The sequence below is a fragment of the Durotheca rogersii genome (genome assembly GCF_024521655.1).
Source record: "Durotheca rogersii strain YMJ 92031201 chromosome Unknown GGS23scaffold_5, whole genome shotgun sequence".
Lineage (NCBI taxonomy): Eukaryota > Fungi > Ascomycota > Sordariomycetes > Xylariales > Xylariaceae > Durotheca > Durotheca rogersii.
In genome coordinates, this window is record NW_026251236.1 from 498710 (window position 1) to 525737 (window position 27028).

General features: G+C 55.5%; 6 protein-coding genes across 6 annotated transcripts; 2 read left to right on the forward strand and 4 right to left on the reverse strand.

The window, feature by feature from the left end:
- Positions 1-4157: 4157 nt before the first annotated feature.
- GGS23DRAFT_557591 (uncharacterized protein) lies at positions 4158-4852 on the reverse strand. The gene is made up of 2 exons (XM_051515715.1): positions 4640-4852; positions 4158-4438 (listed from the first exon to the last, which is right to left on the reverse strand). Exons 1-2 carry the CDS (start codon positions 4839-4841, stop codon positions 4182-4184), a joined length of 459 nt encoding a protein of 152 aa, XP_051373791.1. The 5' UTR covers positions 4842-4852; the 3' UTR covers positions 4158-4181.
- A 1030-nt stretch (positions 4853-5882) lies between these two features.
- Positions 5883-10576, reverse strand: GGS23DRAFT_407880 (uncharacterized protein). The gene is made up of 3 exons (XM_051513648.1): positions 10332-10576; positions 9685-10232; positions 5883-9342 (listed from the first exon to the last, which is right to left on the reverse strand). Exons 2-3 carry the CDS (start codon positions 10127-10129, stop codon positions 6032-6034), a joined length of 3756 nt encoding a protein of 1251 aa, XP_051373792.1. The 5' UTR covers positions 10130-10232; positions 10332-10576; the 3' UTR covers positions 5883-6031.
- A 450-nt stretch (positions 10577-11026) lies between these two features.
- Positions 11027-13824, forward strand: GGS23DRAFT_557601 (uncharacterized protein). Its single transcript, XM_051515716.1, has 3 exons — positions 11027-11466; positions 11517-12656; positions 12751-13824. Exons 1-3 carry the CDS (start codon positions 11276-11278, stop codon positions 13262-13264), a joined length of 1845 nt encoding a protein of 614 aa, XP_051373793.1. The 5' UTR covers positions 11027-11275; the 3' UTR covers positions 13265-13824.
- Positions 13738-16466, reverse strand: GGS23DRAFT_557604 (hsp70-like protein). The gene is made up of 3 exons (XM_051515717.1): positions 16260-16466; positions 16048-16174; positions 13738-15982 (listed from the first exon to the last, which is right to left on the reverse strand). Exons 1-3 carry the CDS (start codon positions 16284-16286, stop codon positions 14091-14093), a joined length of 2046 nt encoding a protein of 681 aa, XP_051373794.1. The 5' UTR covers positions 16287-16466; the 3' UTR covers positions 13738-14090.
- A 1752-nt stretch (positions 16467-18218) lies between these two features.
- Positions 18219-20597, forward strand: GGS23DRAFT_594639 (uncharacterized protein; the record flags this gene model as incomplete). Its single annotated transcript, XM_051518194.1, has 5 exons — positions 18219-18241; positions 18308-18376; positions 18477-19866; positions 19954-20453; positions 20513-20597. 5 exons carry the CDS (start codon positions 18219-18221, stop codon positions 20595-20597), a joined length of 2067 nt encoding a protein of 688 aa, XP_051373795.1.
- Positions 20598-21246: 649 nt separating this feature from the next.
- Positions 21247-25247, reverse strand: GGS23DRAFT_603753 (FAD dependent oxidoreductase; the record flags this gene model as incomplete). The annotated part of the gene is made up of 5 exons (XM_051519509.1): positions 21247-22435; positions 24100-24211; positions 24272-24698; positions 24761-25029; positions 25106-25247. 5 exons carry the CDS (start codon positions 25245-25247, stop codon positions 21247-21249), a joined length of 2139 nt encoding a protein of 712 aa, XP_051373796.1.
- Between the last annotated feature and the right edge of the window lie 1781 nt (positions 25248-27028).

Consider the following 27028-nt stretch of genomic DNA (forward strand, 5'->3'; position numbering starts at 1 on the left):
CATGTTTTTTTTGGGCCTACCACGTAGGTACCTACATCACATCGCCGCATATTACACGTAGGAGGGAGGTATGTATGCCTGCATATCAAGGCTTTTCCCATCACATCTACCCTTATTCGCAGCATATCCAGAGTAAACAGTGTTGCGGTGATTCCCGTTCGCCATCCCACCTCCCCATCCATCCCACCTCTTCATCCCACCTCCCCATCCATCCCACCGCCCCATCCCACCGCCGCCCATCCCTCCGATCTTATCTCGAACGATCGACGCGTTGCGCGATCCCCAAAGTATCGAGCTCACCCCCCTCCCCTCCTCCCCTCCTCTCCGGGCCAGCCCCAGTACCAGAGTTATCGGTATCCGAATCAAGGCTATCCGATCCGCAACGAGATACCGAATCGAAGAGAGGAGTGGTGCATCGCTTACACAGCAACATCACGCTGTTTCAGATTCGCATTCTGTGCCACCGCCCCTCGAGGCGCGGCGACAAACCCCAACCCTCCCTACCGAGGCACATGCCCAATATCAACATCCGTATATACCTATATACAATCAGCAAGGAGACCGCAACACGGCACAGTCGTCACAGTAGCACCCAAGGTAGGGGATGCATTGCCTGAGGTAGGTATCTACCTACCTAATCTATCATCGACCGGCCGGCTCTATAAAACACACATACGTAGGTACACACGCATGAGCACGGCATCTCGTTTACACGGATATGCCAAGGCCACGGACAACTATCTGTCTGTAAGGAGGCATGTATGTACTACCTACCTAGGGATATGGCCTGCTGGGATGTTGCCTGCTGTTTCCCACGTAGTGCCTACAGGCGTGTATATACCTACCTACCCGCGAGCACCATCTACATACTTAACTTACATTGGGTGGTTGATCCCGCGGCAGTGGCGTCGGTGTCGGCGTTGCTGGCGGTTGGAACTGGGCGATAACCGCAATCATCTTGGATGTTTTATTTTGACATCGATTTCCCGCTCTGCTGACTCCTCGTCTCGTCCTACCTGGGCCCCTTTCATTTCAATAACTTGTGCTTCCGCAAGCCGTCACACCGTTGGCGTTGTCCGTACCGAACCCCTACGCCAGCCATGGCCGGGCCAGTCACGTCGGTCGGTCTCTCTCGAGTGGTCCGCCTCGTGCGAGTGCAGATTGCTCCCAGCTACCTAGGTAACGCAGGCCCCGTCTTGCGCGTGCGTACACCTCGGCATATCAGGTGCTTGCAAGGAAGCCTCTTCAGCGTTAGTCACACGGCAGCCTGGCTAGCACCTAAACAACTAGGCCCGGTGACGGGATTGCTTCGACACCAAAAGAAAGCCATCAACTAAAGCCAGTGCCTACCTATAGGTATGTATACCTATGCTGCGCAGTACCCAGCATCCTATGACAGGTCTATATCGGACGAAACAGGGTCCTGGCAAGCGTCCAAACCCAAAGACCTCGACTCGGGATTCCTCCCGCACCCATTTCTTATAGGTACTTAGCATACCTAGGTAGGTGATATTAATAAGAAGCGGCCGCCTCGCAGTGCACGGCCGGTGGATAGCAACCCCAGGTTTGATCTTGAGAATCCAAACGCTCCCCGATCCGTTGATCAGCAACAGCCATGTACCTACCTAGGTACATAGGTATATATAACTAAGCATAAGAGCTGGCGGTCGGTGGCGTCGCCTTGATTCCTCAATAGTCGAGTTGCATGTTTCCCCCCAGCGTCGAACGTGCAAAACCTGATAAGTGCAGGCCTTCTGAGCAATTGTCGATAACAGGATATCTGTCTGTCCGTACCCATACGCAGATACCTGGCAGCTCCCAATTGCCTCAACCCCTAGCCCTAACGATCCACCCGATGCCTGTCAGGCTTCGTCGATCACACACCCCTCTCGGGGCTTGGAACATATTAAATGGATCGAGCGGACCCGCATGGTTTACTTGCATATACCCATACCCTTTAGGTACATACACGGCCACGTCTTACCCCAGGTCCCTAGGTACCTCTCCTAGACAAGTACCTAATGAAGGTACATGACATAGGAGGTACCTAATGTATGCAATCAGTAGTACCTAAATTACTCGCAGTCCGGCTCTTGGCCCGGGCGACGGAGCTCACTCAGGTCCACAGGTACCCGCAACCTCTAATAGGGGAGGGGACTGAACATGGCAGACCGAGGCTCGGAGGCGCCTACAGGCCACAGGTCAGCGAGGGTAGATTACCTATAGGAGGTACCTAACCTACCTAGGTAGAGGTACCTAAGGTAAGAGGCACCAATTCGTGCTACACATACACGCATGTACTTCTGTCTATATCGGTATGTCTCTGTACGCCTCGATGTAACCCTTTTCCTGTCCACGTACGACCAAAGAAAACGCCTGCGCTTGCGAGAGAGGAGAGAGAGGCAACTCTCGCAAAATGCGTTCAACCACGCTGAGGTTGCTGTTATCAGGTTACTCACGTCCCGCAGGCGGCGCCAGCAATGTCTGCCGTGGGCACGCTCGTCTTCTTTTCCCTCCTACGTCCATGTCGGAGATCCGCGGTCATCCGTGCTACCTATACCTACCTGCCTGCCTACCTACCTCCTATATATTGCCCGCGCTATTATTGTCTGCCCCAGCCACCACTCTGACGGGATCGATACACATACCTACAGATATATGTGTATATCCACGTCAGGCCGTGTGTCTCGGAGTGACAGGCTGGGGCTACGCTTTGGGGCCAGAGTCAACTTCGCGTGCCTATACGTGCATGTCACTATCCCCAATGCCGAGGACATTGTCGTCGCCAAACTGGGTCTGCATCTCCCTGCTCGCTCGCTTCCGTCCGCGTACTCGCACACATATGCGCGCGCGCATTACGCATACACACGCTTTCTCTCCCGCCGCCACAGAGCAAGGCCAGGCCTAGGCCTATTGGCGGGCGAGACACATGCCTACCTACCTACCATCGGCAGACGACGGGTCGCACGTGGCCCCGCGCGCGCTGCGGCCGCCCGCGGGTCATCTGCACGGAGACGGAGCAGCGCAGAGACGATGTGGATGGCGACCCGCGTTCCCTCGACGCCACGGAGATATGCTAACCTACGTAATATATGTAGGTGAGTAGAATTGGGGCCGAGGGGGGCGAGAGGCCGAGATACGGGGGCCGAGATACCGCAGATATCCAGCCCAGACTTGTCAAAAGGAAAGGGACAAGAAGCAGATAAAATCCCCGAAAAAGCGGCTAGGCCAGCCAACCCCTTCCACCCCCCCTATTCCTCTAACTCCCCCTGCTGTCTTCCCGCTCCGTGCTACGCGCGTCGGTCGCATCAACTCCTACTACATGTCACTGGAGGTTTTTGCTACCACCCCCCCAACGTACCTACAGCCACGGGACGCTTGTCCTTGCGCTTACTCGCATACGTTTACGACGGGCGCAAACATATACACGGCAGCAGGTAGGTATGTGCAGAGGAAGAAACTAGCATCAGCGACTGGTCCCAGTCGGTGAGTCAGTCGTTCACACGTCCTACCTAGGTATCCAGGCATCCGCCAATGCGTCAGGCAGGTAGGTAGGCAGGGTATGCTATAGCTAGTTAGTCGCACTGCAGACCTGCGCACTGCGACCTGTCAGCAAAAGGCGGCGGCCAAAGCAAGCCTGCCTATCTATCTCCTTACTGAGGGGCAGCCCTTTCGACTTCTTCCCGTCCCCCCGGGAAATCGGGCGTGGACATGGATGTATTCGACAACTTCTATTTGCTGTCTAGGCTTTTAGGTAGGTATCAGTGGTAGGTGAACTGGCTGGGTCGACGGCGCTATGTCTCTGCCATTTAGAAGAGAAAGGGGTAAGAGGGGGGGGGAGGAGGGGGGATACTTGTGTAAAATGTGGCCAGGTAGATACATGCAGTAGGTAGGTAGATATATAACAGCTCGTGCTATACGCAAGCAGGTAGATCGCGAAGCCGTATAGGAGCGGATAAACAGGGGGCAATTTGAACGGATGACTCGGGAAATATATTACCAGGAAACAGTCGATACTCGAACCTGAGAAGGAGAATTTCATATCTTTCCTCCGTAACGACACCCTTCTACCTGTCCAGCATATCCAAGCCAACCCCCCTTTTACTAGGGCACACCTGCCCCTTTCCCCCCTTCGCCTCGCCTCCACTCCCTTCCCCCGCGCGCGCGCAGCACCGCTCCCGTCACACGTCCCCGGCCCCCGGCTCCCTCACCATGACGGTCAGCACGGCCTTGCCCTGGCGGCCGGCCTTGGCCAGGTCGCACTCGAGGCGGTCGACGTCGGCGAAGCCGAGGCGGCGGTACAGCGGCGCGGCGAGCGGCAGCGCCTCGAGGTACGCGGGGACTCCCTCGGCGTCCGCGACCGCCAGCACGCTGCGGATCATCGCCGCCGCGATCCCGCGCCCGTGGTACGCCGGGTCGGTGCAGATGACGGAGAGGACTACCGTGGGGGGCACAGAGAAAAGAAAGGAGGGGGTTGGTTAGCTGTCGGCCTGCCTGCTTGGGAGAGAGGGATATGCCTACGGGACGGACGTAGGTGATACTATGGAGACGGGGGGAAGGACAAGGAGAAGGAGAAGGAGAAAAAGAGAAGCTAGCTGCGACCCCTCGACGACGTGAAACTAGGGGGAAGGGAACTCACTCAACTTGTCGCTCGAGTTCCACTTCTGGCCCATGGCGGCGAGCCCAGCGAAGAACTCCTCGAAGAGGGCGACGTTCGCGCCGGCGGGGGGGCGGAGGGTCTTAGTCTCGGGCTGGCGCTTTGCCGGGCCCTCGCCGTGGGGCGCGGCGACCTCGGCGCCCGCGGCGTCGTACGTGACGAAGCCGGGGCGCAGGCCGCGCATGCGGGGCGGGGGGTCCCACTTGGCGAAGGCGACGAGGCGCGGGCCGCCCGCGGCGCGCTCGTCCACCACCTTGAGCTGCTGCGTGCCCGCGTCCGCGAACCGGCCCTCGGCCCGCTTCCCGTACCACGCGCGCATCGCCTCCGCCGACGGCGCCCACCAGGCCGTGAACTCGGCGTTCCGGCTGAATGCCTTGATGACTGCTCTCGCTCCCGCCCCCCCACCACCGCTCCGGTCAGCGGAGTACGCTTAGGTGTTTCGCGTGAGGGGCTAGGAGCGGGGGGGGGGGGTGACGGGAATCGGTGAAGCTACGCGCGTATACCTGTCTGAGAGGGGCGGGGAAACAAAGGTCTGGGGAGGAATGTGTACGGGGACAGACGGGTATACCCTCGCTTCTAGGGGAGCGAGGCAAGCAGCGAGGCGAGTGTACTAAAATGTCAAGACTCACTGCGGCGTCCTGTCAGTCGGCCCGTCACTATCCACTTGCGGAGGACTGGCGGTAGGTAGGTAGGTAGCCAGGGCCGTCGAGACTCACCACACATCAGCCATCTCCGACACGTCGGCCGGCGTACATCGCGACAGAGTGAAACCCGGCGGTAGCAGGGCCGAGGGATGCGGGAAAGGAAGCGCCATGGTAGTTGAGGAGAACCGACGTGGAATTGGGGTGGTAATTATGCGTGCCGGCTGAAGAAGGAGAGGAGTGGGACTGAATACCGCTGATAACGTCAAAGAGAAAGGAGGCGGATGTGTTGCTCCGATATTATAGACGAGGTTATATGTGAACCTACGTAGGCGTAGACGGCGGTGTGGTGGTGGCTACGAGGTTGGGGGGTAGCGACACCTTCCGAATAAGTAATAGGTCCGACAGACGGGAATCTATTCGAGCATACAAATCACCCGTCTCTATACTACCATGCACTCCCTCCACCCAGGCAGCCCCGAGGTGTCCACGATCCAGTACCGAATCGCTACTAAGTAATGCGGCTAGAGGGCAAGCCGGGAGGGAGGGGGGTTACCTTATATGGTGTGGGAGGCCCGTAACTGATGATACCTACGTCAAGGCGAATGAAACCATGCTTCTGTTGACATCTTCTACCTAGCTTTCGACGCCATTCGATGAATCACGTTCACATCCAAGTGCGTCGGGCATCGTGGAATCCCACATATATACCCCTAACTATCAAGACAGCCTTCTATACATCAGGCGGCGGGTTCATGGCACCGTCACCCGGCTGCGAGTCCGTAGCACCGTCCTCCGGCGTTTCATCCGGCTTATCACCCGCCTCCACATCCAGGCTTTCATCATCATCACCATTTTCGGAGTCGATATAATTGAACGACTCCTCTCGGCCGAAAATTTCGTACTCGAGTTTCGAATGTACCCGGATCATTGATTTGATCGCTCGAACTGTCTGCGGACACTCGTTTTCCACCTCCCGAGCCGTCTTAGCCGCTTCGCCGGTCCAAGGGGCGAGCTGATCCAATTCCATATAGCCCCGTGCTAGGTGGTAGAGCGTTGTAGCGACGGGTCGAAGGTACCGGGGGGACGCGCCCTTTCGACGTAGGTCGAGCGATATGTTGTTCCGCACATTCTCCTTCGTGCGCACGACAAACCATCCGGTCCAGTTAGGCATGAGAATCTTCTCGCAGGTGACGAATGCCTCCTTGTACTGCTTGAGCTGGACTAACGCCTGCACATAGTAATTCCAATTCCTACTATTGATCTCGAAGCCTTCGTCGCGGACCTCTTTGACTAGGCTCATGATGCCAGTGGCATTTCCTTCGAGGAAGAGCAACTTCTGCATGACTTCCAGCCCGTTCGATAGGACATAGCGATACTTGGCCGAGATTTTGGGAGTGTGCGGTAACTCTTCAATGTAGTCTGCCGAGCGTGCCTCTATCTTCGCAGACTCGAAGAGAGAATTCCACGTGCTTTTAACTTGATCGTAATGTCCTTCCTGGAAATCCGCAAGCATGACCGAGTTGAGCATACCCACGGGGAGAACCCCCTCCAAGTCACTGCGACCCTGGAAGACATAACGGTAAAGGTCGACGAAATCCCGGGCTCGAACGAAGTCTTTAAGCTGCGTAAACATATGGACCATAGCGCTGAATTGGAATTTCTCGGTGGAAAGCCCCAACAGTTCGCCCAACAGGTCGTGCCTGGGCGTGCGGGAAGGTAGTCTGGTAATATCTCTCCGCTCTTTTATACCATATATACGGTAGAATGAGCGAAGAGCTTCGCCGAGCCACTCGGTTGCAGTGTGACGCGACCGCTGAATCTGAGTTAGGTTTTTCCATTGGCCGAGCGCCTGGGTGAGCCGAAACAAGGTGGTTGAAGAGGATGGGTACCCGTAATCCTGCATTAACTTGTGAAGACGGAAGACCGGTCCAGGCTCTCCAGTTCTCAGTAAGCCGCCCATCACGATGTTGAAGTGCTCGGGAGTAACCTCGAAGATGGTGTCCTTGAGGGCTACCGCGAGGAGGTGAAGGGCGTGCTGCGACTGCCGGCACAAGGATAGGCCCAACAGTAGCTGTTGGTAAGTGTATTCGTTGTACGGGATCTCCTTCTCGACCATGAGGTTGAGAACGGCATTCATGCTAGCAAGGTCGCGTCGAAGGGCGTGGTAGTAGATGAGCTTGTTCCACATTCGGGTTGCGACGATCCCCTTCGCCGAAGCGCGAACGCATACATCTTGAGCTTCTTGCAAATGGTCGTTTAGGCAGTAGGCATCAACCAGGCTACTGAGAATAGCTTCATCCGCGCCCACACCGGCCTTGTTCCCTCGGCGATACAGATCAATGGTGAACCCGAGATCGCCTCTGCCGCCAGCCATCTGCATCATCGTCCCGTAGGTATACTGGTCCGGCTGCCCTACCGTGGCGAATTTTTCGAAAATGGATATCGCGCCATCGTAGTCGCCGGCCTTGGCATAGGCGTTGAGGAGGATATTCCAGCAGACCGTGTTCGGAGTGACTTGAAACTTGTCCGTGATGTCGTCAAAAATACGCTGTGTTTCTTCGCAGTCGCCGCGGACCGCGTGTGCCTGGAGGAGATGCGAAAACACATCGTCGCATCCTAGAACGGGATGTTCAGGGTCGTCTTTGTACGCCTCGATGAATTCTACCCATAGTTTATGGACCTGCTCGATATCTCCTCGCGACGCGTAGAAGGTCATATACCTTTGATAAGCTCTGAGAGAGGGAATGATGTGAAATTTTTGCCAGTCACCCCATAGAAATTCGACGCCAGCGTACCTGATGTACATGGGTGTGCCCCTGCTGTTATAAGCCTTGAACATTTCATGAAGGACGGCATGGCTCGGCACGCTCCCAGGGAGGTTACGATAGGTTTGATATATTTCAATCCCGAATTTATACTTCCCTCGAGAGCATACCGTACGCAGAAAGTCCTCGTAGGCGAGAGGGTCGTTTGTCGTATTGAGAAGCGGGATGACTTGCGCGTCAGTACATGAAACAAGGGCACGGCGTACGAGGATTTTCTTCAGCATGTCCAATGCTTCCTCGCTGAGTAGCGAGTCGCCCGGCCCCTGAAGCTCCTGCCGGCCACGGACCTCGAATTCGAGAGCTCGTTCGGCGAGGTCGGGCACCGAAGCAACTTTGCGGAGTTCTGAGGTGATTTCCTTAAATTCCCACCGTGCGGCCATTTCAGGGTAATGCAGCCATAGACTCCTCAATAATCGGGGAGTTGGATGTCGGAGAAACCGAGCCAGTAGTGAATCCAAGGCCTTGACTAGGCGTAGGACTTCGAGGGCCTCATTCTCGAGCCCCTTCACAAAGACTTCGAGTGCCTTGTCAAAATTTTGCAGGTCCAGTTCGGCGGTGATGCCCGCGATGAAATTATCGTTATCCCACTCTGACGTAGGGAGCTTATAGAACAGTTCGGATATTTTCCCAGAGTCGGATAATCTGCCTATCTTGGAAAGGAAGACCAAAACTTGGCTCGTATAGGTGGTCTGTAGCGGCTCACTTAGGGCCCCGAAATGATGCCAGACAGAATCAGCATTTTCGAGATCAACACTTGCCATCAAGTCTTCGAGTGCGCTAGAGTGGAGGCGATCTTCAGGCGAAATACTCTCTGTGAGTGTCTTGTCCTCTCCCCCTTCCGGAGCGGCATTACCATCGAGCTCGTGTGCTTGTAGATTGGCTCCTGCTTCTGAGACGGCACCCGGTTCTGGGTCGGCTCCCGGTTCTAGATCGGCGCCTGCTTCTGTGTCGGCGCTCGTTTCCGGGCCAGCATTATTGTCGAGCCCGTGTACTTCCGGATCAGCTCCTGCTTCTGGATCGGTATTACTATCGAGCCCGTGTGCTTCTATATCGGCGCTCGTTTTCGGATCGGCATTATTATCGAGCTCGCGGACTTCTGTATCGGCGTCTGCTTCTGCATCGGCGCCTGGTTCTGAATCGGCGGCCGCTCTTAAATCGCTGCTTGCTTCTGGGTGGGTGCCTACTTCTAGATCGGCCCCCGCTCCTGCATCGGCGCCTGGTTCTAGATTGGCGCTCGCTTCTATATCGGCTCCGGCTTTTGGATCGGCGCCCGCTCCTAGAGTGGTACCCGGTCCTGGATCAACTCCTGCTTCTGGATCGGCACCCACTTCCAAGTCGGCGCCTGTTCCCGGATTGGCGTCTGGTTCTAGAGTGGCGCCCTGTCCTGGATCAGCCCCCGCTTCTGGGTGGGTGCCTACTTCTAGAGCGGTGTCCGGTCCTGGATCAACCCCTGCTTCTAGGTCGGCGCCTGCTCCCGGATCGGCGCCTGGTTCTAGAGCGGCGCCCCGTCCTGGATCGGCTCCTGCTTTTGGATCGGCACCCGCTTCTGGATCGGCGCCTGGATCTGGATCGGCGCCCGCCTCAGCCTCCGCCTTAGTTTCGGAGCGGTCGGCTCGCCGCCTGGGGAGAGAGGGCGTATAGAGGCGAGGGGGGAATTTTAGAAAAGGCCGTCCACGAGGAAACATACCGGGATAGCTGGAGATATGGGAGGACCAGTTCAAGCGGCGCGTAAGCGTGAGAGCGCCGCTTGGATATAGAAAGTCAAGAGGAAGTGTCGATGCGCTCAATGCTGGGCCTCCGTTCTCCTCGGGAGCGGGACTCATATTAAGGTCGATGGTGCCGTGCATCAAGGCTTTCCAAGTTGTGGTTAACTCGATATCAACTGCCCCATGCCTCCAGAAGCTCGTGCGGAGGTGTCTCGCGCTCCGCAGGGACTTGACCGCGCCGGGAACTACCCGGTGAAAACCGCATGGTTCCAAGCCCGCGGCAGTTTTCTCCAGCATCTGGGGGAGGGTATCGAAGGTGGCGTGTACGTCCGGCAGCGGTCTCCAATTTAAAAGGGATAGCTCCGGTGCTTGAGCAGGGTTCTGAGAAGCATCATCAGGACTAATAGCAGACTGGTAAGCACATACATCGAGCTCATAGCAACGTTGGCGCAAACGGGTTCGGTAGCCGACCATATTGGAGCTTGGAGGAGAGGCTTACCCTATAACATTACACGAATCCGGTCGGGCCGGAGACGAACATCCCTCTGAAAAGTTCTTTGGTCGTGAAGATGGGGGCCCTCGGTGATTGAATTTGTCGAGCCTTGGGGACGTAGACGACTTATCTGGGCGCGTCTGGTCCCTCAAGTTACAACACGTAGGGCTGTAGGGAAGATGAAGACATCATCTCACTTACTACCTAGCCATCAGGCTGGTTTTTCTTTTCTTTTTTTTGGTCGTTCTCCCCCCCGGCATTATTGCCCATGGAATTGCCTCTAACCTATAAGGGGTTATCCTTGCCTAGCTCTCCTGCGTACCTCCGATGTACCCGATGCGACCTAAGCAATCGAGTGAGTACCTGGCTAGGCAGGCTGGTAGGTATCTAGATTCCGTTACAGGAGGTTAAGGTGTTAGCACGATACATGATAGGTACCTGTGGGCAATAGCGACTAGAGACGAGGGGCACCTCCTAACCTCCTATTGGCAGATGTGCTCCGAGGTCGTCGAAAAACAGGTGAAGCACTTGTAGTAGGTCACGGCGCTACACAGCACGCATTGAGATTCCGTTACCTACAGCAAGTGGGCAAGTACTAGGTAGGTATTAACCGAGGAGAGTAGTTCCACCAGGGAGGATGGAGGGGTAAGCATTTACTACCCCACCTTACCGCGACGGCCAAAAATCCATGACCGCCTGTTCCGATTACCTAATAACCCTTCTCCCCCCTTAGACAGTACTTGTGTACGTATCTAAAATTGTCAAATCCCACGATTTGGCTGTTTTTGTATGAGTAGTGCGTAGGAGAGAGACAGCCACTTGACTCCGTCCTTCTTCTACCTAGTCTCCGTTCCCTACGCGACCTACAAGCTCAGATGTCTATCTAACCCCTTGTCCAGCTACTTGTTCAGCTAACTCCCGACCTCGACCTCGGATTCGGCTCCGGCTCCATGGATATCACTACCTTTGTCGTTTCCGCGAGGAACCAAGCCCTGCTCTATGGCGATTATAGCACCTATCACAAGCAGCTTTCCAAGAAGCTGCACAACTGTCGCAAGAGGCTGGACATTGTCACGAAGAATCGGGGCAAGTTTACCAAGCGAGAGCCTCCCACCGCCGAGCAGGTGTCGGAGAATCATGAGTATTGCTATCCATCCGAGTCTACTTCTCGTCGCTGACCTGGTGGTCAAGATTTCTTCGCCTCCAACTGTTGACTGCCGAGCGCGCGTGGGCGCATGCCATGAGGTTTAAGGCCGTCCACTCGACCGATACCAAGGGCATCACCGGCCGCACCCGCTCCCACATCATATCCAGGCTCGACAAGGGAGCTCGCACCGCCGAAGATCTCGCTCAAGTCCTGTCAGACAGTCCCGCGAGCGGCGCCAGCGATACCGATATCCTCGAGGCGCGTGCGTATGCGTGTCTACTCAGGGGTGCCACCAACTTCGAGAAGCAGAGCTGGGAGCCCTGTCTGCGGAGCTACGCGACCGTCCGCATCATATATACTGCGCTTTCCACGTCGATGAATGGGGATCTGTTCAAAGACCTACTCTCCGACACCGTCGACCCTTCTATTCGATATGCGGCCTACCAGACCAAGATCCCGCGGACGTTAGCCATATCCACCATCGCTCGCAAGGCATTCCCCTCTTCCGACTCGTCCTTGGTTGGCCAGATCAACAAGCTGGCTCCGGATTTGCTGCAACAGAGTGGTTCCGACGCCCAGAAGGGCCAGGTTGGCGCCCCGAATGCGCCCCAGACTATCACCTGGAGGTCTCGGGAAGTGAAAATAGAAGATGCGGCCATCGCGCTCGCGCTCGCGTCGACCGACACGGCGACTTCCCGACTGGCCGAGAAGTTGGCGTCTTCTGATGTTATACTGCCCAAGGAGATGGCTGCGGCGTACGACGAAGTGCTCATTGCTAGTCAGGATGCAGCCGACGCTACGAAACGCGCCATCGACGAATTGAAGGAGGAGGGCGTGTCGCAGAATGACCCCAGAATACAGAGCCTGCAGATAACCCGTACGGCAGTAAATTACCAAATGATCAGCTGGAGAATTGGTCGCAACCGCGTGCTCAGCGGGGAGCACGATGGAGCCCTGCTCGATTCAGCGCCCACTACTACTCGGAAATCCAAGAAGGATGCTACTTCTCGGAAGCCCAAGGTCGAGCCGCCTAGCAAGAAAATTGCGCGTCTTAAAGACAAAGTCGTCCTCTACGATTCAACGCTGAAGAGCATCGATTCGATCAAGGAGCTGCCAGGCGTTGCGGCTGATGAAGAATTGTTAGAGCAGCTAGAGGCTACCGTTAAATATTTCCATGCCCTCAAGTCAGTGTGCCCATTACCCCAGCCCGCTCTACAAAAAAAAATTTCTCTCCCTCGTATCAATATTGTATATATGCTAACTATTTGGTCTTTCTAGATGCTTATCAATCGCGCGTTCTCATTCTTTAACCGATCAATCAGTCAACGCATTAGCTCTTACCAAGCACGCATTCGACGAGTGCCAGCAAGCCGTGGACGTCTTTTCGAAACGTACCACCTCTTCTCCGAATGCCTCCCCCCGTAACATCGAGATTCGTCAGACCGACATCCAATTCCTCTCTGATCTCTTGCGAGGGGAGCTCCAGAGATGCCGCGCGATCGTCGAGATAGACAACTTGCAGAAAAAGGAGGCAAACAAGACTCCGCCGGAGGCGAGAGTCCCGCTGGTTCATCGTCTGTTCGAGTACCCGGCCGAAGGCGCGGACTTGGACCACCTCGTGGACTACCCGCCCAAGCTGGAACCTATCCCGGTGAAGCCTCTGTTCTTCGACGTTGCCTGGAACTACATCGAATACCCCGGAAAGGAACCAGCTGCCGCCCCCGCGCCCGAGCAGAGCACCGCGCAACCCTCTCAGTCGCAGAAGAAAGGCTGGTTCGGGTTTGGGAGATAGGTCTCGGTCTCCTGTCAACGGTTTATATTTACTACGTACGTAAAGACTGAGACTAGCGTGAGGAAATTCCCTATATAATTCCATCCGCCTCCCCGTAGCTGGAAGCCATCCGTGTAGCCATGTTCTCAACAAAGATGGGGATAATTGTCGACGGTCGTCTGTCTGGCCACTGCACGAGGGCGCATTCTTAGTTTGGATTTTTGTGGTTCTCAGCGTCGGGTAGCCGCGGTGAAAAACGACGTTGGGTATGTCATGGTAAGCGTCGCTCACATCCAGCAACACGAACGGCACCCTCCAGAGAACCCCCGCTCCGGCCCAATAGATGAGCCTGTAGGGCCGCGCTATCCTAATTCTCCTAGCGGCAACGGAATAGCGACGATGTAAAGAAATTCATCTAGAATGGGGTGAATGGAACGGAGGAGGGCGGCAATCTTGGGGAATTAAAACACGTCATTTAGCAAAGCCCACGGCGATTGTGAGAGGGGATATCTTATTAGGATTCTTCGTGATCATTTATATACATGAGCTCAATCTAGAGCGCGAACCCCCCCCTAATGCCATATGTATCACCATTGGATCCACATGAAAATGTCTTCGGCTCGTAGGCAAAGCTTTTCTTTTCCCAAATCTCGTAACGCCGGTTCCACCCGCAAATTCATGAAGACCTCGCCTCGGGGCAGTGTATGGGAATAACGGAGGGGGCAAGTATAAGTACAACTTGATGTACAAAGGTGGTAGAGTCAGCTCAGACGATCCCAACCTTTCCTAAACGATCAATCACAGCGAGCTGTGTGGAACTAGGTGAGCCCCGGCCAGAATGCGCGTCTCACGGCTTCTTCTCGCCCTCAGGCTTGAACTCGTCCTCAGGCTTGAACTCGGGCTCAGGCTCCGAGGAGCTAGCCTTGGAGTTCTCAGATCCCTCGTTACGGGCCTTATGCACCTTGTCGAACAGATTGAGGCTGGCAATTTGCAGCTCGTCTGTCTTCGCCTTGAGATCCACACCAGTGATTTCTTCGCCAGATTGGCTCTTGCTCACCAATTCCCGTAGGGATGTGATCTTTTCCTTGATTGCATCAGCCTCAAGCTTGTCGATTTTGTCAGCGTGCTCGTTGAGGGCTTTCTCGGTATCGTTGAGAACAGTATCGGCGCGGTTGGCGGTTTCGATAACGGACTTGCGCTCCTTATCCTGCTCGGCGTACTTCTCCGAGTCCTGAACCATCTGCTCAATCTCAGATTCGGACAGACCGGAGCCCGAGGCGATGGTGATCGACTGGTCCTTGTTCGTGCTCTTATCCTTGGCATGGACGTGGACAATCGAATCGGCATCAATATCGAATGTCACCTCGATCTGCGGCACACCACGGTGCGCCGGTGGGATGCCAACCAACTGGAAGTTGCCCAGCAGCTTGTTATCCTTGACGAGCTCACGCTCACCCTGGAACACCTTGATCTCTACAGCGGTTTGGAAGTCGGCAGCGGTGCTGAAGACCTGGGATTTCTTGGTCGGGATCGTCGTGTTGCGGTTGATTAATCGAGTGAAGACACCGCCCAGGGTCTCGATACCGAGAGACAGAGGGGTGACATCCAACAATAGGAGGTCCTTAACTTCGCCAGCGAGAACAGCGCCTTGGATAGCAGCACCGATAGCGACAGCCTCGTCGGGGTTGACGGACTTGGCGGGGTCACGACCAAAGATGTTCTTGACCGACTCGGAAACCTTTGGCATACGGGTCATACCACCGACTAGTATCACTTCCTGGATATCCTTGGCTTGCAGGTTGGCGTCCTTGAGAGCCTTGCGGACTGGCTCAATCGTCTTCGTAATTAGAGGGTCCATCATGGCCTCAAGCTGCGACCGCGTCATCTTCGTGTTGATGTGCTTAGGACCGGAAGCGTCAGCTGTGATGAAGGGGAGGCTGATATCAGTCTGCAAGGACGAGGAAAGCTCAATCTTGGCCTTCTCGGCAGCCTCGCGGATCCGCTGAATGGCCATGCGGTCGTTGGATAAATCAATGCCGGAGTCGGCCTTGAACTGCTGGACCAGGGAGCGGACTAGGCGGATATCAAAGTCCTCACCACCCAAGTGGGTGTCACCATTGGTCGACTTGACCTCGAAGACGCCATTCTGAATTTCGAGGACCGAGATATCGAAGGTACCACCGCCCAGATCGTAAACAGCGACCACCCGGTCGGCTTCCTTGTCCAAGCCGTAGGCCAATGCGGCGGCAGTAGGCTCATTCACGACTCGGAGAACGTTGAGACCAGCGATCTGACCGGCATCCTTGGTAGCCTGACGTTGAGAGTCATTGAAATAGGCAGGTACAGTAACGACGGCGTTCCTGACAGGCTTGCTCAGGTAGGATTCGGCAGTCTCCTTCATCTTGCTGAGTACAAAGCCGCCAATCTGCGACGGCGAGTACTTCTGTCCTCGTGCTTCCACCCAGGCATCGCCATTCGAGTGTTGGACGATCTTGTAGGGAACCTCTTTAATATCTCTTTGAACCTCGGCATCGGTAAACTTGCGCCCGATTAATCGTTTGGTCGCAAAGAGGGTGTTCTCAGGGTTAACGACAGCTTGCCGCTTCGCAGCAACACCGACAAGTCGTTCACCATCCTGCGCGAATGCGACGACGGACGGGGTCGTCCGAGCGCCTTCTGCGTTCTCTATAATCCTGGGCACTTTGCCCTCCATGATGGCAACAGCCGAGTTTGTGGTGCCTACGAGGGGACTGGTTAGCCGGGCGCTGGGAATGGAGCCACGGCGGCGCCCCGGAAGAACTTACCCAAGTCAATGCCGATGACGGCACCTTGGACCTTCCCGTCCGTCGACTCATATCGAGCGAAGCTGGCGCCTAGGGGTCTCCGCAGAGGAGCTGCTAGTCGCGACGCTACGGGGGTTGCTCGAGGGAGCTGGGCGGGCAAGTCGCGGCGGTTAGCAAGGCGTCCAGATGAAAACCGCTTCCAACACCAGTACTGGGGAGCCGATTGGACTTACAGCTCTAGCAAATCGAGAGGCCAACATATTGTGGGTTGGCTCGACGAGACCGGATATGAGACCGACGGCGGATCAAATGGGAGAAGATATATAATGTCAGAAGGCCGGGGGGAGGGGGGGAAAGGAAGTTAGAGCAATGCACAGGTTTACCGGTGGGATTATTTATTTATGCCTCTGAGGGGGATGGCAAATTGGTGGGGGGGTGGGACGGGTAAAATTTGAAATTTCTTCGATCTGGACGGTTCTGTCGAAAGGAAGAAGGCTTCTGAGAGCTTCGCTGGGGGCGGTATAGCCAGGCAGTATTCAATACCTGCAAAACTGCGGTTCAAAATTTTTTAAGAGGGGTGACGTCTAAGTTGCTTCAATGCTGGACAAAGGTAATAGGTACATGTGTACATTCTTTGCCGAAGATTCCTCGACCAGACCCGAGCTCCAATAGACATATGCTTATATCATAACCCTTGGCCTTTTGGGGCCTTGCCTAATTCGTGTATTGAGCACACGCCCTGCCCGTTACTTGAGGTCACCTAAGGTACCTAGTTAGGTACCTCTTAGATGCTGTAGGAGTACACTTTGCCGCGGATCTCTTATCAGTCAAATGCCCGATGCCACACGTTACCTAGATATAGGCTGTGCACATACATGAACCGACATGGGCGACGGGAGCCCAAAATACCCTATGTACATATGCGCATACCGCTCGCTTCGGGATACGCTGTTGCTAATGGCTGTATGAGAATGTAGTTGATACCTCTAGGTAGGTAGGTACATTTGATGGTTCCGATGTTGGTATTTGCAAGTGGGTAATCGTCCTGGTGGGAATGGCATCATTTGATGCATTAGGTACTTGCCCACTTAGATTAGTATGTTTGGTACCTGTCTAACATAGGTACCTATCAGACAGGCATCTCTGTAATGTACTCATCCACTTATGAGTACACCTATACGGGGTAGGGCAGGTACCTAAGGTGGCTTCCATAGGTGGGGGTAGGTACCTACCTACAGGAGAGGTAGCGAATATTACCTCTCTTACTTAAGGTACCTAGATACCTGATGTACACATTACCTGTGTTTGGCCCATATTTACATATAGATGAGCTAAATAGAGAAGACTACCAAGTAGCGCTGTTAGGAATCGAACCTATCCTTCGTTAAGTAACCTACTGATCTCATATACTGTAAATCAAGTTACCTCTAAAGACCAGCCCCTACCTTAGGTTACCCTGGTTAGGTTGCCTGCATACCTGCTGAGTCAGGTACAACATACTGCGAGGATACATTATTGCCTGGCATCAAAATCATCAACGGCACCACAATTTGGCAGTATAGGTGCTGTATTGGGGTACATCCCCAAGTAGGGCAGGTACCTAAGAGAGTCTGCCCGTTACCCTGCAAGACTTGGGTGTTGCTACTTCTACATGTCCGCACGTCATATGATGAGAGCGTCTATCCCTATAGGCAACCTTTGGCATCTTTATCTTCTTTCATATATCCGGCCTGACTCTAACCACCATTGCCATTCATCGCATCCTTCCACACACACACACACACACACACACACCGGCACAGACTGACACATGCGCCATACACGCTGCGCTTGCGACGATTCTCATCAATGATCCTGTCACCGCGCAGATGCTTGCATTCCTTGGAGCCTGCCAATATTGCTGTTGAAGTCTGTTCACTCCCATCCTGCTAATAACCTGCAAACCGCTGCGGCCTCGGCATCCTACGTCTCCCAGTCCGTCGCTGTTGACCCAACCTGCGAATTCATCGCCCACCTCTGCGAACCTGCCCTGCAGCGCTATTGCACTTGCCGACCTCTCCGATCTCTGCAACCCGACCAACCCTCTGTTCCCTTCTCAGCCCGTCGCTCAACCCGTACTTCTGAGGCGTGTTTCCATGATCGATTCGACTTGATGAGCCATTATTACGGCATCGACACTTGCCATTGGCATCATGGCCATAGATGAGGAAGCCAGGTAGGATACATTGCTGCATGCTTCCAAGATGGAAATCTCTGTGCTGATGGATTTATGACGCCCTAGCCTTTGGCCTACAGAGAGCCTACTCCTGAAAGAAGGTCGCAAGCACTACTACACCAATGTCTCTCCAATGTCAGTCTCACCTTTTGCCTGCCTATATACACACTGTCTTAACCGGCCTGGCTACCTATATAACTGCATAAACTAATCGCCCCCGCCCCCTCTCTCCTAGTCACTGGCAGCTTCGATCGTTGGTCAGTGCCGAGCAACAAGATATCGTCTACTTCCCTGCGGGCGCCAACAACACTCACATTACGCGACTCCACACCACGACCCGCGAATGCGAAACCATTAGGGTAATCAACTTCCCACCCCGATGTCTGGTCGCTAGTGAGGGGTGGATCTGCTGTGGAGGCGAGAGCGGAGAGTTTACCGTCATCCGAGACGTAGGTCGAACCGACGCGCAAGACGATGTCCTCGGCAACGAATTCCGCTCGACCTTGAGCTCCCTGGAATCTTCCAGCGTGGCAGAGGGTTCCATGTCCCGACTCCATCGCGATATGCTGAACCTCGTGGAACGGATCAACGGCTCGAACAAGACGTGGTCCTCCTCGAATCACAAGGTCGGCAGCGAGCGCGTCAACTGTATAACGATCTGGCACCCCCCTCAGGGCAAGCGCGACCCCGCCCAATACTCATCGTCTCCGCTGGCCATCCTTGCCAACAATGACAGAACCGTTACGATTGTTGGGCTTCACGATCCCGGCAAACGCCTGGACCGGCTTCAGTACCCGGACTGCGTCAATCGAAGCGTCCTCTCCCCGGATGGGACCCTATTAATTGCCATCTGCGACGACCCCTTTCTTTATGTGGACGTGAGACGACCGGTCACCAAACACCAGGGTGACTCGAGCGAGAAGTTCGAGTGGGTCCTGCTACCACGGATACGACTAAAAGGCCAATGGTATGAAGATGCTACGGACTGCCGAGGAAGCTTTGCCGCATGTTTCTCCCCATCTGGCAGATACTTGGCCGTCGGTACTCAGTACGGCACGATATCTGTATTCGACGCAAATGCCCTCAAGGATCCCGACTCGGATGCCTTAGTGGCGTATTTCAATTCCGATCGATCACCGGGAGAATTTGGGGCTGTTAGAGACATGGCCTTTTCCCCGGGGCCGTTCGATCTCCTCGCGTGGACAGAACACCGTGGAAGGGTCGGTATCGCAGACGTGCGTACCGGCTTTAGACAACGGCAAATCGTATCTTTGGATAAACCAGAGGGTTTCGACCATTTTGCGCTCAGCGACAGGAGCACCGCCGACCCACGTCTACCTGATCCGCGTAACGAGCGTGATTCAGAAGACTCGCTGCGAAGCCTCTTCTTGCAAAACACCATGAACCAATCCATCTCTATCCAGACTCCGCCCATCACGGGCGCTTTAGACTTCACTCCGCGAGTCAATATCTCTAGCGCTGAGCTTGCTGCCGCCGCCCGAGACGCTCGACGCCGAGAGTTGCGGGAAAGGGTGGAACAGCGGGATCAACATCTCGCAGAATCTCAAGGTCAACAACCCGCTGGAGAAGGGAGTGCTGCATGGAGGTCCCCGGGCTGGGAGCACGTAAGTACCCAGAGGAGGATGTTTTCCTTTCGGAGGAGGCCAGATGAGGATGAGTTGCGCAGAACAACTACTCTAACTGGTGTCCAGCGGGAAACCGTAACACGTATCCTCGAACGCGAGCGTATACTCGGGAATCGCGAACCGCACCGCTCCGGATCCAGTCAGGCGCAGCCTGAGCAGGACCGCGAGAGACGTGCACCTACCCCCCGGCGGCGGAGCTCCTTGATGCAGGCAGCGGCACAGGGCGTTGATCCTGCCCCGCAGGCGATCGGCAACAGAGCACAAGGCTACGGCCACGACAATCCGGCAACCTCGCGCGGAGAGTGGACACCACTATACATGGGGAGACTTGCCTCGGGGTGGCGCGATATCGAAGCGCTAGCAACCATTAGTAGAGGCGACGACACCATATTCGACACAGCTCGAGTCGAGTCCAGCAGATCCCGTCGCGGTAGCCCGGTGATTACCACCGGCGTGTGGACCAGCGATAGGTCCTTTATCCGTCGCGCTAGAATGGGTCATCGCGAGCACCCGCAGAATGCCGACGACACTGCCGGTCTGTCGTGGAGCGAAGATGGTCGAATTTTGTGAGCGTTTTCTACGAATCTGATTGATACGTTTCTACCTGGCTAATACAGTCTTTTAGGTACGTTGGTGCCGAGGACGGAATTTATGAATTCCACGTCAACGTGCAGAATAGGAAGACATTTCCGGACATTGTGCCTCGTTAGTCATTAGGGGGGGGGCTGTATGTTATTTATGTCCGTTGCCGTCCCGTACGGAGGAGTTGGTGGCGTTACGGAGTATCGACTCATGTGCATGTGCATAATAAGGGGGGACGGGATGTGTTTTTTTATTAAAAAAAAACCAGAGTGGTTGTGTGTGAGAGTAAATTATGTCTCGCTCACTCCCTCTCGGAATGTCCGAGTGCTCGGGTTTGTTCTTCGCGGTAGAAAGAAGAGGATAACACCGACACGTTGACCGAGACTTGTCGGCGAGGGTTAGTTACGCTGGACACCCATCATATTGATTTGACTTGCGTCGAACCTATACCAAGTTCTACACATACTTCCATAAACTCTTAGTACTCCGGATCAACGCGACAACCATATCGTGGAATATATACTTTCGTGGCCCTGTCGTCCTCTTATCCTTCCTATTTTTGGTGGTCAGGCTTCTCGCCTCTTGGAATCGTATTCATGTCGCATAGCACCCACCACATCATAACATGCCCCGTCCCTCCCATCTTGTCTTCTCTTGCCCAGCCTAGCTCCTGGGTGTTGTTATCCACCATCTCCCACCCGCAGACGAAGGTAGAAAACAATCCCCAACCCCTGACACTGCTCGTGTCTGCGCCAGCCTCTTCTCGCGCCGCTCGGGCTACAACGCGGGCGACCCTTCGACCTTGTGGCTCGCGTACAGCATGTCGCGCACGAGGTCGCCGATGGCGAGGCTGCTGGTCAGGCCGGGGCTCTCGATGCCGAGGAGGTTGACCCAGCCGGCGTAGCCGTCCTCCTGGCGGATGTGGAAGTCGACGAAATCGTCGCCGACGCCCCCTTTCGCCTTCCCTTTCGCTCCGGGCGCAGGCGCGGGCGCAGGCGCGGGCGCGGGCGCGGGCCGCAGCTTGGGCCGGATGCCGGCGTAGTCGGGGGCGAGCGCCGCGGCGTCGACGGCGGGGAGGTAGGTGCGGATCTCGGCAAGGGCGCGGGCCAGGTTGCGCGGGTTCGGCGCGAGATCGGTCGGGTCGTCGACCCACTCGACGTCGGGGCCGAAGCGCATGCGGCCGGCCAGGTCGAGCGTGAGGTGTGTGCCGAGCCCGGCGGCGCCGGGCTCCGGGGCCGGGTAGATGAGGCGCGAGACGCGCGGCGTCGCAGACGCGTACGAGAAGTAGTTGCCCTTGGCGTAGTAGAGGCGCACGGGGGCGACGGGCGAAGGAGACGAGGAAGAGGACACGATCATGTTGTGGATGCGCGCGGCGCCCAGCCCCGCGCAGTTGACCACGGTCGACGTCGAGATGCGGACGTCCTGGCCGCCAGTCGCGGCTTCCCGCACGGTGAGCTGCCAGCCGCGGCTGCCGGGGCAGCCGCCACCGCCGACGGGCTCGACGGCCACGACGTCGCAGCCGAGGGCGACGATGCCGCCGGCGTCCTCGAGCAGGTGGTGCAGCTTGGCGATGAGCGCGTACGAGTCGACGATGCCGGTCTCGGGGCTCTCGAGCACGGAGCGGGCGCGGACGGCGGGCTCGAGGCGCGCGACCTCGGCGGAGCGGAGCCAGCGCGTCGGCGCGTCGATCCGGCCGGTGCTCCCGAGGGCGCGGATGCGCTCGAGGGCCCGCCGCTGCGGCTCGTCCTGCGCGACGATCCACTTGCCGATGCGGGCGTGAGGGACGCCGTGCATGTCGCAGAAGTCGTACAGCGCGCGGCGGCCGGCGGCGCAGAGCCGTGCCTTGAGCGACGACGCGCCGTAGTACAGGCCGGCGTGGATGACCTCGCTGTTGCGCGACGACGTCTCGGTGCCGACCCGCGCGTGCCGCTCGAGGAGCAGCGTGGTGTCGGTGCCGCCGCCGCCGCTACCGAAGGGATGGGAGGCGATCGCCCGCGCGACCGCGAGGCCCACGACGCCGCCGCCTATTACCTGCAGCGGCCGGCCACGTCACCACGACACCAGTGAGCGAGCTACAAGAGGTCTTTTTCGTATGGGTGCATCGTGCCCCGGGAGAGGAGAAGTGGAGGAGGAGGAGGTCTCGGCAAGAACTTACCACATGCGTGAAATCTGTCACGACAGGCGCTTCGCTAGAGAACAAACGCGACAGGTTCGTCAAACTGGGCTGCTGAAGTCGGCATCGGGCCGACCTGGCCAACAACATCTTGCGGGGTTCCTGATGGAGTTCGGAGATCCCGAAGTGAGAGGAGGAGAGGGCGAGAGAGACAAAAAGGGGAGAAGTACGGAGTCGCATATCTACATCTAGGAAAAGACGATTCTATTGATAGGTGGACCCCGTGGTAGGAAGGGGTGTAGTTAGTACGTATGATATATTCAATTAAGCAGTCGTAGTATCGTACCTCCGTACCCTTCTCTTTATCGGGAGGTACGTAGAGGTACTTATTCCTCGTAACCTCCTTCTCCTGCCTTCGGTGGCAACTTCTTTCGGTCGCAACTGCCTTCAATCGCCACAAGAATAACATTCATAATTGAATATGCAAATTATCATATCCATAATATTATCCTAGCGGTCATATGCATTAAATGAACACCCCATTTTATTAGGGCGTAAGTCTAGACATTGAAGGTGGGGAATCCCACCCCAAAATGGGAGTTTTCCCAGATGTAGGTAGATATGCGACTCCGTAGAGAAGTAAAACAAATGATAATCGTAATAATATACCTACGTACAAAGACCCTCCCAATACCGGAGAAGGCTCGGAGTTGCTTATAGAACTGGGGTTCAGGTGGGATCGGAGGATCGGACCGGATTGGAATATGTACGTCCGTCCCCTGGAAATCAACCGCCGGGAGGCGCCAGATGTATTTACATTAGGTTAGACATGAGGATTCCAGAAAATAACTAGATACGCTATATACGGAGCATTAGTCTGTCTATCAGAGACAACTTCGACATCAAACGATTTACGATTTCTTGGCTGCGTATGGGTTCATATACCCTACTGATTACGAACACCCGCCATAGCATGAGGTGTACAATGGAAACATACCTGCCTGAACAGTGATCGGGACCTAGAATGCCTGATGAAGCAAAAAATTCACTCGCAGTCTTGATCAATGGTGATGCGCAGTCGAAATATTATCGCGCTCGTTCGCTTGGGAACGGCATGTCTAGGATTTCCCTAGTGATTCGCACCACAATTTTGCGGGACTATAACTATTTAGAAAGCCCGCCCGTGTACACTTGCTAGTATTCCGTCCAGACCATAATACCATCGATAATGCGCCGAGGGACCACGTAGAATTTGTCGATAGTTTCTCGAGTTTCGTCGAAGCGCCCCTCTTGCCCTGCCCTGCCTTGAAGTCCGTTCTACAAACGCCGAAACAGTCGGTCAAACCAGGTAAATAATTTCAGCTCATCATTCTCGATGAGTCCAGCAGCCAGACGCCTTTTATGCTAAACCAAATTTATACGGTCAAGCCAAGACCGAATCATTTTAGTCCTCTTTGGCCGCGTCCGAAGCCGCAGTCGTCTGGGATATGCCGGGGGTTGCTGCAGGCGTAGAAGACGAGAGCGTCGTGCTGTCCTCTTCAGATACCGAGGTTGACTGCGTGAGATGAGAATGATGTGTCGGTTCTCGCGTCAGCGACGCGTTGGCATGAGCCTCGCTCAATTGGCGTTCTAGACAGAAGTCAGCGATCCCCTCTATACACTGCAATATAGTACGGTAATTATACGTACCGAGTTCCCGGATTCTGTGACGCAGCATCTGGTTCTCGCGGATTAAGGATTGGGTCTCGGCTTGATAGTAAGCACTCTCGTCACGAACGCCGGAAATAAGCGGCTCTCCACCCTCCCCGCTGATAGAGGTCGACCTCATTCTAGGAGATGGTGCCCCACGGCTTGGGGTCCTAGACCTCCGGTGCAGGGCGTCGCGTGCCATATCGAAGGAAGAGCGAGGATGCGACAGAACCGGCGAACGAGGAACCGACGTGGATGGGGCGGGAAGGACGGATGGCACAGCCGGGTTCTGCAACGCCACGGAGCTTGATCTCTCCGACGTAGGCGTCGCGTCTTCGGCGGCTACGCTGGTTTGGCTTTGGCCTTGAGCCGCTTGAAGTTGCTGTAGCTGAAGTTGCTGTTGGCGAATCATGTGCAGGAGTCGGTTCTGCCGTCACATAGATTAGCTACTTGCCGCCCCGGGGGTTAAGGACGAGCCGCGTCACTTACTACTTGTGCCTCCTGCTCCGCCTCTAGTTCCTGATGGAGCTCCCCCAAACTTGGTGCTCTATTGTGGTGCGGATCCCCGCCGATGAGAAGCGGGGACGTAGATACAAGGTGAGGGCTAGTGGTGCTATGGCCGCTACCGCTCTCGGTAACCATCTCTCCGGGGCCGGGGACAGACGGGTCGTTGAGCTGGAGGTTCATCAAGACGGTAGAGCGTCGTCGGCCGGTTTGCGGTGATTGTCGATTCCGCGATAAGGAGCCGCTGGAGGAGCCTGTAAAGAAGAAAGCTCGCATCAGCAGGTGGGCAGTCTTAAGGAGGCCCTACTCAATGGGTAGGGAAAGACATACGTCTCGTAGGTTCATGCTGAAGGCCAGCATTCATAGTTGCGGCGGCTTGCAGGGAGGTGGATGCGGACCGAGGGGAGGGCGACGCGGATTCCCCGCGTGAGGCGGAGTCTCCATTGCCGTTGCCATTGCCGTTTGAAGTCATAATGCGCGGGCGTACTAATGACGACGACGACGATGATGGTGGTGGTTGTGGTGGTGGTGGTGATGGGGGAAGAGAGTTGAGGTCGGGAGCCATATCAGCAAAGAGGATGAGCAGTCTTCAAGTATGAAGTCAGGTAGGCAGGCCTTCGGAGGTCTAGGTTACATAAGAGGCGGCTTTCAGCCCTCGAGTAACCCGGGACAGATGGACATGGACCAAGCTCTAAACTCTCTTCGACGGGCAGACCCAAGGGTAGTCGGCAGGGCCGACTTCGTCCTAGCCACCAGACCCCAACCAGGGACAGGCCAGAGGCGAGCGTGGTGGGGACGAGGTAAAGTATGGAGTAGGTAACTAAGGCGATGCAGGGTGGCGGTCCCAGCGGATGGTTAGGGAAGCGGAGTAAGGCTAGGGATGAGGGAGGCGATCATGGCACGAGTAACCTGGTTGGGGGAGGAAACATCAGATGCTACTCTGCTCATAGGAGGAGGAGAATGCGGGCACCTGGTTAGCCAGCCGGAGGAGGCTGGAGAAGCTGGAGCTATTCGGAAAAGACAGTGCGCCGTGCCCATCCAGGTGGCGGAGAGGAAGAGAGCACCTAGATTGATAGATGGGTGAACGAGACAAGCCAGACAAACAGCAGCAGTGAGAGAGGCGGGCACATAGGCAGGTAGGTAGAAGAGACAAGTCGATGATGATGGATGGGCTGGCGGGTTGGTGGTTAGCTCGCCGGGAGGAGGTAGGCTGCACATACATACCTACATATGCAATACACTACATAGGTAGGTATGCACAAACAACGGTCTAGCCTGTGTGTACAAGGTAAACACCACTAGAGTACATGTCTGCATGCCTAGGTACCGAAGTAGGTACCTGCTTCCCTACCTCTCATACTTAGGTAGGTAGGGTACCTGTAGTTTATAGGTACTAATCAATTTGGTTGCTGGCCTGCCTAAGGAGGTACCTATCTATTAGTAATGAACGATCCCCAAGTATACGCTTACCTTTGGAGGTACCTAGGCAGGTATCTAGACGTATGTAGGTACCTACCTAGGTACCTAGGTATGTAGGTAATTACGCATACCTACATAGAATTACGTACTTGGTGTCCATTGCCCACATTAGGTACCTAACCCCTCCACAGAATAGCCTTCACGTTGATGCTTACCGCGCAAGGGTGTCGTGTCTGCTTGTTTGCGGGGGCATTTGACTCCCGGATCCCGTGACCTTGTTACCCCATGACGTTGCGTTCTCGTAACTGTGACTGAACCCGAGGATGAGGGTACCTACCCACCTAACGTACCTTAGGGGGTACTTACCTTAGGGAGGTCCTTACTTGAGGTACCTACCCGTTGCATCAGGTTACCTAAGGAGGCACCTAACCTACAGATGACTGATTCATTCTTTGCCTCAGCACCTCCCTGGCTCCATCGCACGAGGCTCATCCGTCACCCCATTTCCGCCTAAACCACAAGACATCCGTCATACGCTACGTAATCTAGACTGTCAATTGTCCCGAGCACCACCGTGGACGAATCCCAATACCCGTCAGCAGACCTGTGAATTTTCGATAGGCGATAGGTTGTCACGGGTTTCGTGCTGCTCAACCCGTAATCTGCGGCAATCTGCGGCTACGCTCGCATGTTCGGTGAATCACTTGTCCAAGCCTCGCTCGTCAATTCGCTCGGCTCAACGAGGCACTATCGCCGCTATGTATGGAGGTGGGCGGGCAACGGACGTATCTTGTTGGTGGTCGAGGTTGTTAGTGCCTTGGATCGAAAGACCGC